Source organism: Synchiropus splendidus, chromosome 6, assembly GCF_027744825.2.
Source record: "Synchiropus splendidus isolate RoL2022-P1 chromosome 6, RoL_Sspl_1.0, whole genome shotgun sequence".
Lineage (NCBI taxonomy): Eukaryota > Metazoa > Chordata > Actinopteri > Syngnathiformes > Callionymidae > Synchiropus > Synchiropus splendidus.
The window spans coordinates 14,482,833-14,500,979 of record NC_071339.1 but is presented as its reverse complement, the minus strand read 5'-3'; the positions used below and the strand labels follow the sequence as shown (position 1 = coordinate 14,500,979).

General features: G+C 44.4%; 1 protein-coding gene across 3 annotated transcripts in view; it reads left to right on the top strand.

The window, feature by feature from the left end:
* Positions 1–15,328, top strand: part of foxp4 (forkhead box P4) — an 80,729-nt gene extending 65,401 nt beyond the window's left edge. For 2 of the 3 annotated variants that reach the window (XM_053869355.1, XM_053869353.1), the window contains exons 10-18: positions 1,145–1,232; positions 3,532–3,615; positions 6,169–6,388; positions 6,624–6,700; positions 6,777–6,878; positions 10,135–10,256; positions 10,521–10,587; positions 11,040–11,212; positions 11,929–15,328. In XM_053869355.1, coding sequence (XP_053725330.1) covers positions 1,145–1,232; positions 3,532–3,615; positions 6,169–6,388; positions 6,624–6,700; positions 6,777–6,878; positions 10,135–10,256; positions 10,521–10,587; positions 11,040–11,212; positions 11,929–12,076 — 1,081 coding nt within the window. In that variant the 3' untranslated portion in view covers positions 12,077–15,328. The remainder of the gene's footprint in view (positions 1–1,144; positions 1,233–3,531; positions 3,616–6,168; positions 6,389–6,623; positions 6,701–6,776; positions 6,879–10,134; positions 10,257–10,520; positions 10,588–11,039; positions 11,213–11,928) is intronic. The other variant, XM_053869354.1, reaches the window with a different exon arrangement.
* Positions 15,329–18,147: the final 2,819 nt, after the last annotated feature.

The following is an 18,147-nucleotide window of genomic DNA, read 5'->3' as shown; positions in this document are numbered from 1 at the left end:
CGGACAGAGCTGGAGCAAGAGTGAGATCATGTTTTTGTTAATATTATCATGCACTTGTGTTGAGCCGTCTATCTGCCGGGATTAGCCACAGCATGACATCATTGTTTTTCTTTCATTTCAAGTCTGCGCCTGGTATTTCCTAACTTTCTGACTCCAAACACTGGCGTGTTGATTTGCTAAACTTCTTTTGGCTTCTCGGATCTGAAACCTAACATCGGGATCTAATAAAAGTCTGCGACGCTGGCACCTCGACGAGCCGATCCGCGCAAACACACAACAGCAACCTGCCAATAACCTTGGCCACGGCAGAGAGGAGAGAAGGGGTGGAGGAGCGAGACAGGGAGGGGTGTGCTGGGAAAGATCAGAAGGTCCCGGGTCCTCCCAAATTCAAGGAAACAAACAGCGCCACCATTGAGGCACACATGCAGCAACACACACACACACACACACCAGGGTTAATAAGTGGAGTTGAGTTTAGTGAGTCTCAAGATAAGGCTTTGTGCGATAACACATGAGCTCATATCCAGGTGGTTCTTTGGATCACGGCTCGCTGAGCACCACTGAAGTAAACACACTCAAAACACAGCTGCTGCCTCCTCCACCAGACAAAATAAACTTCCAGGATTATGATTTATCTACGACATGCCGAAACAGTCCATAACGCACTCATCTGGTAACTAAACGGAACAGCAGAGGTGAGGTTTGTTCCGTCTCAACTCCGAGCTGAATCAGACTAAACTCCCGCCCCGTCTGGCCGTGGGTGCAACACGCTTCTCACCATCATCTTCACCTGGTGTTGTGTTGAAGAAATTTGGAAACATCGTTCTTGTTTGGACTCAAAATCGCAGACACTTCCCTGCACACTTCTCATTCAAGTCCAAATATATTTGTCCTTGGGGGGTGGAGACTCATGGCTTGACAGGGTGGCAGGCAGGGGGCACAGACAGAAAACACGCTGAAACTCACCCACATTTGAAGGCACTTAAAAGGCCCCAGTTAACACCAGCATGTTTTCACTGCAAGTGTCTAAAGTAAACAAGTGCAGTCCAGGTGCTCTCGTAAAGTGACTGGTCGGACCAGAGTCGGCCCACGTGCCTGCAGTTTGGCACACATTTCACTCTCTTTCTCTGTCTCTCTGCTGCAGGCACTTGAACAATGAGCACGCCCTCGATGACCGCAGCACTGCCCAGTGTCGAGTTCAGATGCAGGTGGTACAGCAACTGGAGATACAGGTGGGAAGCTGGTGCACGCTCCTACACACACACACACACACACGCACGCGCGCGCAGGCAACACACGTTTGTATTTCTATCTAGTGGGGACATTGTGAGGTTTGTCATTGACATGTTTTCTTCAGCCTCTCACCTTAAACCTGACCATCCAAAACCAGGACTCTGAAACTCTTCATCCTCAAATTGTGGCTTCACCTCATGAGGTGCAACTAAATGTCCCCACAAAGTCATACAGTCCTCACAAGGATGGTGTTCTGTCAGGACTTCAAAGTAGGATAAACAAGCTCACGCACACAAGTGTGTACCTCTGTCCTTGTGGGGTCCTCTCATTGCCATGATGCTTTCCCCAGCCTCTCATCCTTAGCTTAACCATCCATAATAAATGGCTAATCTTTACCAGGACTCTCAACCAAACTGAAACCTGATGAGACTGACCTGGTTATTTTGAGGTTTTCAGCCTCAAAATGAGGGTTAAAGAAGTGAATGTCCTCACTTTGTTGATGAAAAGCTCATACCAGTTCTCACAAAGATAGAAGTATGAGAACACACACACGGTCACACCTTCTCTGTCACACACACTCACTGACTCACTCTCCCTCTCGCTCACACACACACAAACACACACACTCCCAGGCTTCATTTTCATCAGCTCCCAAACAAAGCGATGAGGAGCGCTTCAGCCGGTCAGTGGCAGTAACTTGTCTGAGGCAGAGCTCTGTTTATTGAGAGCAGTGGAGCTTGTAATTTAAGAGGAGCAGTCAGCAGGGAAGCTGCCATCGCTTCTCCAATTATAAAGCTGCTCTGGTCACCAGCTGAAGAGGCGGAAGGGAGCGAGGAGAGGAAGGACAGAGGAGCAGCTAGAAATGGACATGTTTGAGTGATTCCCACTACTACATCAGTCGCAGTGGCGTTGGTTTACACCGGTCTTCACGTACGACAGTGAGAAGGCTCAGAGAGAGCCACAAAGTCTTTCATCATCTGATGAAAACTATAAAAAGAAAGTAGACTCGGCTACATCATGATGATGTGAGCGACATTATGAAGGAAAATGACATATTTACTGCACAATGAACCTCTTGGCTGCTGCAAGTGTCACCTTCACTGGATGGTAGAAAACCAGGAACTGGAGCAGTTATTGTTTTCCATGGCGAGGTGGCTGTAATTATTTCACTGCTCTGACTAATGAATCACTGCCATGCACTTAGGTAATTATACCTCAGTACATGGAACAAGGAGAACACTGGTCTACGAGTTCTGAGACGCTAAAACCATTCAGAAAAAAGTTCCGATTGACTGTAGGTAAACTTGTGGTGACGTACTACTGCTTACATGTTGGAGCTTGTTGGTTTATTAACGAATACCTTAAAATAAAATTATTAAAATGACATTCTCTGAAATTTACTGCCATAAACCAAATAATTATATAAATAATAATAATAATAATTGGCCCAATTTTTCATACTTCTAATGCTTGATGTCCTTACTAATGATCGAGTGCAGGACTGTTTAGTGTGATAGTGAAGCTTCAAGTTTGCAATGCAGATTCAGATTTATTGTGTGTCTGATTGATGAGAGAAATTTTTGGGCTCACATTAATGTTTTGATAATTTTGTTAAATTATTATTATTAGTCAAAACTTGTTTAAAAAAGTCATCAGCTGACATATATTAAAATATCTAAATGTGAATATTTACTGAAATTAAAAAATATATATGTTTATTACAGCATTGTTTATATGTTATGTTTGTGTGAGTAGCGAGTGTTGCTTTCTTCAGAAACCTTTCACTGTCAATATAGAAATGTATTTAAATATGTTGTTACCATTTGTGGGCAAGTGTTGCTTTGCGATCTGCTGAAACAATGGTGAAGCGTGGGTTGTTTCCTATGTAATGTCAGCTGACCAACCTTTCAGTCCCGTGAAACACTTGGACCTCGGAGCTCCAATCATCATCAAACAAATCTGAGTTTATTCGGCAGAAATGTGTGTCGTGCTGCATGTGGATGAGTCCAAAGCAGCTGCTGTCGCATCACAGCGCACGACACACACACTCACTTTCAGAGCGAAGATGCCTCCGATGTTTTCGCTCTTGAAGATTCCAGCGGGCGAACGCAGCCTTTCTCGGTCATTAAAAGATAGTTAGCCGTGTGAAAGCAGCAGGTGAGCGTGTGTCAGCCTCCTCTGGTCCGTGCCTGAGGTGGTCTGCGGTTTCTGTGTCAGGACCATCCATCAGACCCTGATACGATGAGAATGTCTTTGTTGATTCAGTAAATAGCGCCTTAACGATGTTTATCGTTTCAGCTGGCGAAAGAGAGCGAGCGACTCCAGGCCATGATGGCCCACCTGCACATGCGCCCCTCGGAGCCAAAGCCTTTTAACCAACCAGTGAGTACTGCCATCACATGACCAGTTCCCTCTGAAGCCTCTCACACCTCCAAACTTCACATCCCAGTGGAGCGCCTCAGCCCACTGTGAGCCTCTCGCTTGCTTCCTGCGCCCTCTATTGACCGCAGAGAGTCAGTCGATGATGAAGTTGAGAGAGTTCTTCTCACTTCACTCTGCTCTCCGATCACAAGAGCTCTATTTCAAGACTGAACTTCAGTCGCTGCTACTGATTCTCTTTGTGGTTTCACCATTGAAACCCAAAATTGCACTAAAACCAAAAGAAGGTTTGACTAAATTGTTGATCAAGAAACAGGTTTTTAAGAGTTAGAATCATTTGGATTAATCTGTGGAAATAAACATTTATAGTGCAGCAGAAAAAAAGGGACATGAGAACCCAACCTCAATATAATCAGAAAAAAATAAATGCTGCACCTTGTTGGTTGCAAAGCTAAAAAAAAAAAAAAAGAAAAATGGAAAAACAACGATAAACAGGTGTCATGATTTAAATGTACATGATAACACATGAAAGTAATTTATTATTAAAATAGGAAAAAAAAGAACCAAATGTGGTACTTCAGAGCAAAGCCCCCTAAAATGTGGCGAGATCAGGACCCCTTGGTTTAGTCTGCAGCTAAGCTGTCCCACACACTTTGGTCTGGAATTGCGTCTCACAAGCTCGAGAAGAACACGTCCAAGCTAAAAATATCTCTTACAATCTGAAAATGAACTTGAAAAAAGAACAAAAAAGAATTGCCTGGGGCCCTGTAGAGGAGTGGCCCCGTCACTCCCACCCACAAACCATTGAAGGCCTTATTATTGGATATTGGAAAAATTGGAAAATATTATATAATGTTGGAAAAATGAATGTTGAGTGAAAAATGAGGAGTAATAATGAGGAAGTAAATAATGAACGTGGAGGAATATTTCTTGAGCTCCTCAGTCATGAACAGGAAGCCCACTTCTGTGAGCTTTCAAGTGGAAGTTTTGTCAGCAGACGACTGGACTGGGAAGAAAAGTGAGAGGAAAACAGTGAAAAGTCCCACTCAGTTTGTCTTGCCTGTGTTGATTTTAATTTAATATGTGTGTGTGTGTGTGTGTGTGTGTGTTGCTGCCGCGGCTGTTATTAGGCATCTGTCTAATGAATATTTCATTATTCAGATTGACGAGGAGACTTATTAAAATATGAAGATGTTGAAATTAATTGTCAATTAGAGGAAGAGTGTCTTCATTTGAGGGGATATAAATGGGTGCAGCCGTGTGTGAGCGAGTGTGTGTCAGCGCGCACGTGTGTGTCTGGGTGATGTGTTGATCGCAGGGGGATCAGCTGCCATTAACATCTAATGGGAAATCAGGAAGAGGCGTGTTCTGTCACCGCTGGAGACCAGCCTCTGGGTCAGGAAGGAGGAGGGGCCAGGGAGGAGCGTCGCGGCGGCGGGGGTGTGGGTGGGGGGTGGAGGGGGGAGACAATGCTTGGCCTCAATTAGCGGGGTTCGACTGTTGCCGTGGTGATTTGGAATGGCTGCAGCATTAATGAAGTACCTGTTAAAGGGCCCCGCCCCCCTCCAGCTTAAATGCTGGAGAGAGGAAGTGGGGAATCGCACACTTTACATTTATCTACACAACAAACGCACACACCGGCACAGCGGTCATCATTAGTTGGGAACTAAAGCCCCCCCCCCAAAAAAAAAAAAAAAACTGGGAGCACCGGTGCTGCCCCGGTGTTTGTGCGTCGGGTTCGGCTCTGCCTAATTGGTCCGTATTGGTCCGTGAAGTTTTCACCACCACAGTGTGTGTGTGTGTGTGTGTGTGTGTGTGTGTTCTCGTCTTACAAACATGCTGTCGCGTGGTTTTGTTGTTGCAATCACAGGGTTAATTGCAGCCAGAGTGTGTGTGTGCGTGTGTGTAAATACACAAGCGTTGCTCAGAGTGTGTGTGTTCTGCTGGCTCACAGGCCAGTTTTGGCCCGTCAGGAGCCGAATCTACATAATGAATCCAAGTTTGTTCTCAGAGCAACCTTCAGTAGTGCGTGATGACAGAACAGAAAACAAAAAGATCATTGAATGCACCAGAAAGACAAATCTGTTTAACATACAGGCCACATTATTACAAACAGTAACACAAAAAACACACACAATATAATTATAAATACAAAAGAAAATGTAGTATTCAACGTGGAAAGCATCCTATCTGAAGCAGAAAAATATTGCTCATGTTCTGTAAAATCCTAACTTATATTGGACTAATATAATTGGGCTTTTACAGATTTCTTATGATGAAAAAAGGAAACAAAAATGCACATATTTTGAACAATATTTGATGATTCACTTTGAGAGGAAACATGATTTTTCTTCAAATTTTGTAGTGTGATAATAGTAATGATGATTGTGATTATTATTTAAATGCATGTTGAAGTTTGGTTCTGCTCACCTCGTGTGTGTGTTTGTATTGTGCGATGGCAACAATGTTGAGGTGCAGAGAGTGTGGTCATACTGACTTGTCTATCGGAGCAAAGACGCCCCGTCAGAGTGATGTCATGTGTGCCTGTGTGTCTAGTTGAACTTGGCTTCCACTGGCTCTCTGTTAAAGCGGGACAGCGATGCCTATCCAGAGGGTCTCCCCCACCCCCCTACCTCAGCTGCCACCCCCATCACCCCGCTGCGCCAGGGACCGTCAGTCATCAGCTCCTCCAGCCTACACCAACACTCCCACACGCACGGCGTCGGGCCCATACGTCGGCGTAACTCCGACAAGTACTGCACCCCCATCGCCTCAGGTGAGCCCCGATCTCCGAGGACCGGCGACAGCCTCTGTCGTTCGTACTTGCTTCAGCTGAGCGTTCCATGGGTGTGTCGACTTTTGTTGTCAAGTTGTGTGGGTTTTTCAGACCCACACGTCTTTTCTTATTCACAAGGAGGCTGCTTAACACAGCTGCTCTCTGATGCCTCAGTTATGAGATGGTTACTAAGCTGCTGCTGCTTGGCTCACTGACTCCCTCTGCTGATTCTCAGAGCTGGCTCAGAACTGTGAGTTCTACAAGAACGCTGATGTCAGGCCTCCCTTCACCTACGCCTCTCTCATACGTCACGTGAGTTGGATTCTCTCTATCGGCCTCAAGCTCTGGTCTGCTCTGGTCCTGACCTGTGTTTCTCTCCCGTCCTCAGGCCATTCTGGAGTCTCCAGATAGACAGTTGACCCTCAATGAGATCTACAACTGGTTTACAAGAAAGTTCGCCTACTTCAGGAGAAACACGGCCACATGGAAGGTACGATGTGCTTCTGAAACCAGCTGTGTGTGTGAGCGGGTCAGTCATGTGACCAATGGGTGTAACTCTGGATGTGAAGCTGCAGCTCTACAGTGAGTCTGTGATGGAGGGTCCTGCCTCCCTCAGAAGAAAACCCATTTCTGCCCCTCGGGTCTGAGATCCAGCTCTCTCAGTACGCACAGTTGGTGGTCGCAGCCTGGGGAGAGACAAAGAGCACTGCCTTTTGGCTCAGCTCTTCATGATCTGTGGAGCTCTGGCTCCATCTTCCCGTCACTGGTGAATAAGACCCCAGGATCCTTGACCCGCCCACAAGGGGAAACAGTCTGGACTGAAAATTTCACCCAAATAGAGGTTCAACAGGACGGATGAAAACTGACTGAGGAAAGTCCTTCATGAGGAAAGTCACTTGGCTCCCCTCTCTGTTCCGGCTCTCTTCGGGGGTCTAAACAATTTTCTCACCTCCAGCATGGTTCATGGAGAGACAACCTCACTTAGCCAGGGCGCTACACCGGCTCATTAATGGCACGGACATAGCAGGCTGTGGCGGACGCACACTCACACACACACACACACACCTGGACTGATCCCAGCGTTGTAGGTGCTGACCCATTTCTGCAGAAATCTCACACTAATTTGAGTGTCAGCTCCTCCAGGGGGAGCGAGAGAGAGATGCAGGCGGAGAAGTGAGATGAGACCCGGCCTCCTTTCTAATCGTCCTGAACCTGGGCGGGGGAGAGGGAGGGAGGGGGCCGGGGTTAGAGAGGGTTAAAAAACACATCTATTCCCCCTCATCTGACTTTTATGAATTTTAACTATTAATGCGGGCTCCTGTGCCGTTGGCCCCCCAGACCTTTAAAAATAGCAGCGTGTGTCCTCATGTATTTATACAGCAGCGGCGGCAGATGTATGTCCTTTAATAAGCCGTTATATTTCATGAGGAGAGCAGACGTGTCAGCCGGTCATTGATCAGAGAGATGACGGGACTGAGAATTAAGAAGATCCAAAAGAAGCAGAGGAGGAGAGAGAGGTTCATGTGAGAGAGAATATTGAAGCAGAAGACTTCTGGTTTAATAATGAAGCACAGACTTTTGTTCTTCTCTGTTGCACACTGATCCTGGAGAGGAGTCATGGGCTGGACCAGAGTCGAGCAAAGTGTGGCCCTTGGCCTGTATTCATGTGGCCCCCATGAAGCAAAAAACTGTTAAAGAAAATGCACTTTTTTTCGTCATTCATTAACAATTTTAAACTTTTTCTTTGTTCTTTTTTTAATTCATATTTTTTTCATGCTTATGTTATCTGTATTTCTTATGCTTTAAAATATAAAAAAACAATTTAGAGCTATAAAATCTATGGAGAGAATATACTGATATTGAGCAGTATCTTCCAGTATTTATGATTTATATGGAGAATGTTCAATTAAAAAATGAAAATTTAAGATTTAAATATAAGATACATTTCATAAGATTGTTTTTCTTCATTGTGTGTGTTGAATTAAAGACACTTCAGTGAAAACACTCAAAGCAGAGTCAGTTTCGATGCGGGCTTGGACCTGGCCAAAGACATCAGCAGTTTGTTTTTTTTGAGAGACAGGTTTTGTTTTTATTCAGTGTTATTTTAGCAATAATGTGTTTGTCTGTTAAATGTCCTTCATGTTGCTTCATTATTAATGTTGCTGTAATGTCTCTCCATATCAGCTCATTGAATGGATAGAACTTGTGATTTTAAAAGTAAATACAGTCGACTCACTGAAGGCTGTCTGGAGCAGAGGCAGGAAGACGTCGGCCCATGTTCTCACTCTGAGGGTGTAGCTGACAAACAAGTCACCAAAGTGACAGTAGGGCCAGACTGGTGGACCCACGGCAGACTCGGGCCTGCTGCCGCGGAGATGAGTGGCGGCTGCACCGTGACCCACTGTAAATGACTGTTAATGTTTTAACTGAGAGAATTAGGCTTTCATCACGGAGGCGAATGCAAATAGTGCGGCTGCCGCCGCGCCGTGCGTCTGACGTGTGTGTGTGTTTGTACTGCCAGGGTGGCAGGCGAAGATTGGGGTCAGACTCATTTACAAAACTTAGCATGGCGGCTCGGGGGTTGAGGGGACGCGGGGAGAAAGGGTTCCTCTGCTGATTATGGCTTGTGTAATTACGTGTATGTGTTTGTGCGCGCGTGTGTGTGTGTGTGTGTAATTACGGCGAGGAATGATGCATGCCTGGCCTGTCCCTCCCTCTCGGCTTAGAACAGCGTGTCAGAGAGAATATGCAGGATTTAATTATAGACGAATTAAAATTGGTAATGAAATTGGGCATGAACAAACTACAAATAGCAGATGAAAAGGGAGGCCTGTCCCTGGGGGGGAGACGGAGATAGCAGCGTGTCTGCTCTCCTGCCCGCGTGCGTGCGTGCGCACACGCGCGTGTGTGTGTGTGTGTGTGCGGGCTGATGATGACTGATCACAAAACTGGGAGATAAAACAAACCAGAAAAGCTCTGCCTTGTATTAGAACAACGCGTCCGGCGAGATAGAGAGAGCGGCCCTGTTCTTATCTGGAGGTGACTGAAGAGGAACTTAAGGTTCGCTGTTGAGAATTAGGAGCCAGGAAGATGAATAGAGCAAAAACCAGCTCCAATTCTGCTTCATCACCGAGCTGCTTTGGATGTCTCATTTTAGTTTGCATTATTATTATTATTATTATTATTATTATTATTATTATTATTATTATTATTATTATTATTATTATTATTATTATATTATTGTTAATAATAATGTTGTTGTGTTATTATTGTTAGTTTGTCTATATATATTAGTTTCTGCCTTTGTATTAAATATTGTATGTGTAATTCATACACTTCATACATTTTTATTATTAAGTATGGTTACGAAAATTGTTATATCATTGTCAGTATTAGTAGTATAAGTTGTAGTAGTAATAGTATTGAAGTTCTTTAAATAACTACTAATGTGGTTGAAAACAAACTAAGGAAAATTTTTTGCAGATCTTCAAGCTTTATTTCTTTCTTTGCCATCGTTGACTCCGTCATGTTAGAGAGTGAGATTTCTGCTGGAGGGAATATGACTCGCTGAAGAGGCCTTGTGTGGAAATGTTGAAACTGTCACCCACTGTTTGCTGAAATGTGATGCCAGTGGTATTAAGTCTTGTGATGATCAACAAAGCGCTTTGAGATTCAGGTTTTTGGGACTTGTATCACCTGACTTGAAAAGCAATGAATGAATGTTTGGTTTGTTTGTATTTTCCCAGAATGCCGTGCGCCACAACCTGAGTCTGCACAAGTGCTTTGTTCGTGTGGAGAACGTGAAGGGGGCGGTGTGGACCGTTGATGAAGTCGAGTACCAAAAGAGGAGACCACCAAAGATGACCGGGTACGAGGACGCACTGACACGTTCGATGTGAGGCCCCGGCCTGTTCCTCTGTGGCTCAGCAGTCGAGCACTAACATGCGACTGGCATGTGTGTTTGTTTGTGGACACGTTGGTTAGCAGCTGGATGCACGAGGGGCAAACTGAGTGAACAGATGTTCCTCCAACTGTGCACTGCACAGCAGTGTGTGTGTGTGTGTTGCTCCGTCAGGTTGTGTCGGTGACAGTGTTTAGTGTGTGACACCTCTGCCTCTCTGTGTGTGTGCAGAAGTCCCACTCTGGTAAAAAACATGATTTCAGGCCTGGGCTTCGGATCCCTAAACGCCAGCTACCAGGTAAGAAAGCCCCCGCTCCTCTGTTCCTGCCCCTCATACCCTCCTCACCCTCACTTGCCATCCAGCCAATCACCATCAAGGGCACTAATATCCATTCCTTTTTATAATTAGTAGATTCCCTAATGACGCTCACTCAGCCTCCCTCTCCTCATGAACCTCACCTCCCACCCCCTGCCTCCCCCTCTCTCACACACACACACACTCACACGGGGCTTTTAAGGATGCAAACCAGACTGCTCAGCGACAGACCTTCAGTTTGGGATCCACCTTAAACATCCTCACCCGCCTCCGTGTAGCGGCTGCAGTTGGACACAAGAGTTGTGTAGAAGTGCCCTCTAGTGGTCCGTCTGATACTATAGCTACTGTCTCCCTTCCTCACACATCCCTTATGGATATATAGAGTTTCTAGTTTCCTTTCCCACTGACTTTGTGCGTTTTTGCCCCACGTCCAGGCTGCTCTGGCAGAGAGCAGTTTGTCCCTGCTCAACAGCCCCCAACTGGTGACCCCTCCGTCAGCGGCCAGCCTCAACATGCTGCACGTGGGCCACGATGATGTCAGCTCCACTGTGGAGCAGGTCAACAGCAACGGCAGCTGCAGCCCCACTCTGAGCCCTCAACAGTACAGGTACACACACACGCTCTCACGCATGCTATTTCTGTGAGGACCTCTTATTGCCATCCCGCTTTCCCCAGCCTCTCGCCCTAAACCTAACCATCCTAAACCAATGGCTAACCGTAACCCGAGCCGGAAGCAAACTGAAACCTATTTATAATGACCCAGTTGTCTTGATGCCTTCATCCTCAACCTCAGCCTTGGATTCATTTCTTATTATGTGTCAGCTTTATGAAGTCGCTCTCAAAGCTTCAAAGATTTCACCGGAAAAGCTGCAGGATTTGAAATATCGAATGTAAAAGCTAACATATTGGGATTTTTTTTTTTTATTTTGTTTTTTAACAAAGAAGAATATAAAGTGCACTATATTTGAAAGATATAAATTTCAGATATGGAACATGCAAAATAAAATACACTTGTTCAGTGTCAACGTCAGCATCAAACTCCTGAACATGAAATGTACTAAATCTAAAGACACGAAAACAAAATGTAAAATGGAACTCATTTATACTCATAATAAATATTTGTTCTTTTTTTCATGGTATTTTCAATGAAGTAAGGGTTGTGATTTCGTCATTCATTTAATACCTTGTTTCTATTCAGTATCATTAAGCATTTTAGAAACTATTTAATGTGATGAAGCAAAAACAATATATACATGTAAAAAATAGGTTGAACGATGAGATGCATGGCCTGTCTCACCCTCACTTGTCTTGCCTGTCATGCAGCCACCAGGTTCATGTAAAGGAGGAGCCCACCGAGGTGGAGGAGGACCACCGGCCCGTCTCCCTCCTGGCGGGGGTCACTCACAGCCTGCCGCTGTCCAGCGACGACCGCGACCTGGAGGAGGACCTTCCCACAGAGGAGCTGGAATAGAGCCCACGTGGCTGGACCCGGGGGCGGGGCCTGCGGTCGCTGTCCAGAGGAACAACAACACTTTAACGCCAGAAGAGAAAAAAAGATTTTTGTTTTGAAAGACAGTGAGAAACTCCAAACAGGGTTGGACGACCTCTTTTAAGATTCCTGGAGCTTCACCTCTGCGCTTTTTTTATTTTTTATTTTTTTTGACGCAAGGTGCAACACCACTCGACACCCACCAACATGCTCTGCTCCAGATCCTGTCGCTCGGCGTTTCTGTCTCAGGCCAGCCGGACAGAACGCCGCTGGGTCGGACCACACGGACAGGATGAAGTGTAAATAGACCCGGAGCAGTCACCAGTTTGCCTCTCCTCCGTCTCCCCTTATTGTTTTATTTTTTAAACTTTTGCTTTAAATCAGACTGTTGGGCTTTAAGATGGGAAGATAGAAAAGGAGGACGAGAGCTTTCAAAGATTACCTCCAACGCGCCGGCGCCCCTGGCCGGACGGACGTTGTGACACACACTCTTCTAGAGCCCTCAAAGACTGAAGGAAAAGGTCTTGGGTGCTCGTCTCCCGACGCTCCGAGGAGGACTAAAAAAATGAACATGGATTATAACAAGAAAAAATATGTGGTAGCTTTTTTCATTTTTTTTTTGTCTTTTACTTTTGAGGATCGAATATTTCCACAGTGGTGTTGAGTTCCAATGTTTTGTTTTTTTTGTTTCATACACACCATTCCAAACAAGTATTGGCAGAAAAAGAGAGTATTAACTTGTGACCCCCCTCACCCCTCAAAAAGTCTCAGTCCAGAGTGTAGCAGGCAGGACATTTGGAAATAGCACTTAAAAGTTGCCGTTCTCCACACACATTATTTAAGTTTTGTTTTGTCTGTCAATCACTTGTGTTCTAGTGGTATCAGTAATGCTTTAAGATATATAAATAGAATATATGTGCGGTCAGAGAATACCTCATCCCACAGAGGGGGAACTCTGTGCGGGACACCAAACGTGGCGACTCTGCTCTGCTGGTTACTGTGTAGAAGCTTTCTGCGAATCACTGTGTGAGTTTGTGTTGAAGGTTGAGCACCTGATAGTTCTATTGTGTTCTCATCTGAAACATCGCCATGCCAAACTTTCTTTTAACCTACCTGCTCCCCATTTTATTTTTGTTACAGGTAACCAAAGAAAACATAGAAAACCAAAAACCCTGTAGTTGTTATTTTCCTGGCCAAAAGAAAACAAGTTTTGTTTCGAATTTTTCCACTCAGACTTGACAGTGCGGACCATTCCAAAAACCAAAGTGTGTGAAGCCAATTTGGAGAAGCTTTTAGGGAGGAGGCCAAAACGACTCTGTTACACCAGGGAAGAGAAGAAGCACTTAACCCCCGTCTCTCCCACACTCAGGCCGGACTGTGTTCCCACCCGGAGCTGGTGGTACTCAAAGGAGCCCGCGGCGGCGAGTCACCTGCAGACTGAAGCCAAGCTGCCGCTCAGACCCACATGTGTGTCGCGCGCGGCGAGAGATGTCATCCTGCAATGTCCCACCCACATCACCGATTTAAAAAAACCAAAAATAACACTACCTCCTTTAAAACGGTTCAACACAAGCCAAACCAGAGACTGAACTAGATACTATTTTCACCAAAAGTCACGTGACTGATCCGGACTCCCAAACTCATCTGCTTGAGCCCAAAAAACACAACAATGTTTTCTTGGAATTCCAAACGACTACCTCTCCTTTGACCACCATTCGAGCGTCTACCTTGTCTCTGAGAGTGTTGTGGAAGCTGAAACGAGGCTCTGACCACTCGATTTTCCAAAGACCACGTCACCACGGCACTCGCCGAGACACCGCCAGGACTAAACTCATCACTACTGCTCTCAAAACCCAGAGGAACTGCTGCAGACGTGCTTTAAGGTACACCTGTTTTCTAAAGATTGTCGACAGGTCACCACTTGTGTTCTCTCCAGCTCGGCTCCATGTATCCTTGTGTGTTAGCGCTGCTCTCTCCTGGGCATTTTGGTTTCCCCTCCTCTGTTGTAAAGCTTTCGCTCACTGATGCTGAACTCTATGTATTTATCATATTAAGTGCTGCAGGTTTCGTCTCTTTCCATTTTTGATTTTCAGTTCTGCATTAAACGTCTGGGACGCTGATATTTTTTTTTTTTTGAAGTGTATTATCTTGAGAAAAAAAAAAAGAAGAGTTGAAGCTAGATCAGTGGTTTAGATGACACCTGTTTGTATATTTATCTTAGCTAGGTCTATTTTGATACTTTTCTGTCTCTGTACTGCATTTATGCATTTTTAAGGAAAGAAAACAAACTCAAAAAAAGTGACTTCGTTATGTATCGATACCTCAGAAGGACTTTTTTTCTGAACGACAGGACCAAAACTCTGAAAAGTATTGGAGAAAAAAACCACGTGTTGATATGTAGCCCCTCTCTTGCTTTAAAAACGGCGAGCACTACAAAAGTGGAGTCTGTCCTTTTCCAGGCCCCACCGCGGTGACCCCGCTCCCTCTGACCCACAGAGCTGCCGATCCCGACGCAACGAACAGGTGGTGACCAGGTTCACCCCCCACCCCACCCTCTGGGCCCAGACCCAAGTCTGGCTCTTTAACCAAAACTCAGAGAAACAGCTCCCCCTCTGGCTACCAAAGGCGTTGCGCGTCCAAAACCCTGTAACCAAACCAGTGCCACTAACCAAACCAACACCAAGCTACTTCCAAAACTCCATTGATCCACTGTCATTGACCAACGTGAAGGACAACCTGGCGTGTGGTGGGACAGCTCTGAGGGGCTGGGACTCGGGCGGTGGGACCCGTGCGTATTAAGAAGTCGAATGACCACTTCAGCTCTCCTCTGGTTAAACCTTAGGAATGTGTGTACATTTAAATCGGTGACTCTCTGTCTTGTTATTTTAGTTTCACTTTATACTTTTTGTTTGGTTTCTTGTTATCTGAAAGTGTGACCCGAGTGCGAGGCGGGACAGGGACTGGGCAGTGGCTGTGGACGGGGCGTGGAGCCCAGATCTCGACACCGGGGCCATGTACTGCCAGTCGCTGCCCTTTCCTTCATGCTGTATAAAACACATACACAACACACACACGCACTCACTCACACACAACACACACATATATCTGTGTATTTGTAACCTGAATCTTCTTGTGTCTGTCCATGCAGACAATAAAAAAACTGTACAGTAGGTCTAGTTGCATGTAATCTGTACTAATTATTGACAATGGCATTATAAAATGCAATAAAATACTTATTACACTGTCAGATGCCGACTCTCTCTTTTCTTTGAACAGTTTAGTGTCTTCATGTGAATGGGACGGATGAGAAGCCAGGACCTCCAGGCTTCCAGTGAAAAATTACACACTGGATAAAATGATATAAAAAAAATGATAACAATAGTAATGTTGTTGTTATTTCTATATACATTATTAGTATATTTATTATCATACATTATAAAATAATAATAAAAAATAATAACATATTTTTTATATAATATAATTTATATATAATGGTAGTAATAATAATACAAATAATTTATAATTGTGTTTTTGTTTTTTTTATTATTATCATTATTATTACAGTTTTTCCAGGGCAAAAAAGAGGAAAGATAGCAAAAGTAAATATAAATGCATTTATGAATAAGAAACATATGTTAATAGTAATTTCAAATGCAAATAAAGAGAAGTGGAAAAAAATTAAAATACACAAAGAGGATCACAATCATAATGTAGAGACATGAAGATATAACCAAAATGATTTGCAAGGTTCACGTGGTTTCTAGCACAAGTCAAATTTAGCAATCATGTTTTCATCTCCATTTAGAAAGCTGTTCATATTGTGAATAGAGCTTTTCAAGAAACTCATTATTATTATTATATGAAATGTATTATTGATAATATTAATAATATGGAACTGTGAATATAAACCATTTACAGGGGATAAAATATTTAAAATGACTAATGTCATAAAATAAGATGTATATTTTTTCTTTCCTTTTCTTGTCAAAAGGATAGAGAGGCACAATTATTATGATGTTAAATTTATGTTTTTTACAGGTCTGATTAATGTTTGATGTCAAATCCCAGTCAGGAAAAATAAATTATGAGAGTAAATCATCAGCACAGTTGAAGATGCCAGATTAGAAACCAGATAAAGTTCAACCAGCACGAGGAGGGAACTGGAATTCAAAATCACAGCAAGCGATGAGGGAATGAACATAACATTTTCTGGTGGGTAAATGACTTGTGTCGGCTAATGATTGTGAAATAAAACTTCAATTGAAAAGCTTAGACAAATTAAAGCTATTTTTTAAACACTGTTTCCCCTGGTCCTGAAACCCTGGTCCATTCTCTTCCGTCTCCTTCATGTTTGGTTCCCTTCAGGCCTTCAAGAGTTGTGGTTCAGCGAGTGTCCACCAGGCGGAGTAAACAAACCAGTCAACACAAGCGGCATCTCACAAACAGCCACAGCAACAGTGTGGCCCACTGACACAGTCCCGCCAACAGGGAGGGCCAGAGAGCTCGTGTGACTGACGGCATGTTTGTTTTTCTCCTCACTCAGCGCGGGTTTCCAATCTCCTCCACGTACCTGCCTCCCAGGGCTGCGGCTCATGCCCTACAGCTCATCTTCAAAGTGTTGCGAGTCTGCTGCCACAGGGAGACGAGGAGAAGTGGGAAGATGGCGGCGTGTTTTGTGGAAAGTTGAAACTTGGTTTAATCTTGAGCTTCTAGTGAACTTCGGGTTTGTCAACTGGGAGGAAACTCGCTGCTGACGCTGAAATCCCAGTGACATTTGGTGAGGGGAGGAAGCTCTTGTGTTGCACTCCATCACGGCTGAGGAATACCAAGCAGGAGCTCAGCAAGGTGAGCCAGAGAACAGAGGAGTACATGGGAGTTTGTTCTTGGTGTTCAGGTTCGGAATGCACTGCCACCTCACATTTGCTGTTCCTGGAGACAGAAGGGCCTCGCAGCTCAATGGATGATGTCCTCACTGTCCACCAACATCTCACTCGTGCTGTGAATATTAAAGTTCCTTCACAGCATTTTATTTTTCTTGTTGGCACCCAACACAGCCTCGGTACCCCATGAAGTATCACATGACAAGGTCCACTTCCAGGACTCATCACCTCCTAGTGAGTTCAGACTCAAATGGTGAGTCATCCCTCTCCATCCTGAACCCGACTTCTGTGGTACCTCTGTCTCCTCGGTGAACTGAACCCTGGATCCTTATTGTTCTACTGCTGGTCCCAACCCGTTCAGCTCAGTCCGGGAACCTGCAGACCACGACTCTCTGTTACCGCATGAGCGTCCACTCTCTCTTGGTCCACTTTTCTGTGTTGACATGGACTGAACCCAACAGTGATGTCATCAATATGGGACATGTTTTCCAGACTCACTCACAAGGTTCATCTCTTTGTGAATATTAATGTTTAACATGGAGGAAAAGTTGCTTTTAAATTTCAAGTTGTTTATGAATGAAAACATCCCTGTTGAGGTTTGTGCTCTCAGAGTGCGTCTCTATTCATAACTAATTATTGGATTTCATGGTTCAGATCAAAGATCATCATTGTGATTTTGATTTTAATATCCAGTATGGGACAAGTGTATCTGGTCGAACAAGCAAGTCTTACACACAGACTTTGTCGTCACTTCTCTACGTCACTGCCAGATCACCAACGTCTCTCAGTTAGCTGTCAGGATTTTTGGTTGTTCTCTGAGTTGGTCATCTCTCTCTCTCTCACACACACACACACACACTCATTTGTATTTCTATCCTTGCGGGGACATTGTGAGGTTTCTCATTGCCATAACCCTTTCCCCAGCTTCTCATCCTAAACCCAACCATCCACAACACGTAGCTGACCTTAACCAGGACTAAACTTAAATTCACTATACACTATAAAGTACAATATTACTAATGCTGTTATATAATTTTTAGTGGTGGGTCTTTAACAAATCGATTATGATAAATTAATTACAACACAATTACAAAAATATTTATAATATATATTATAATTGAATTGAATTGAATTGAACAGTTTGCTCTCCAGACAACAGGGAACCTTTGTCAT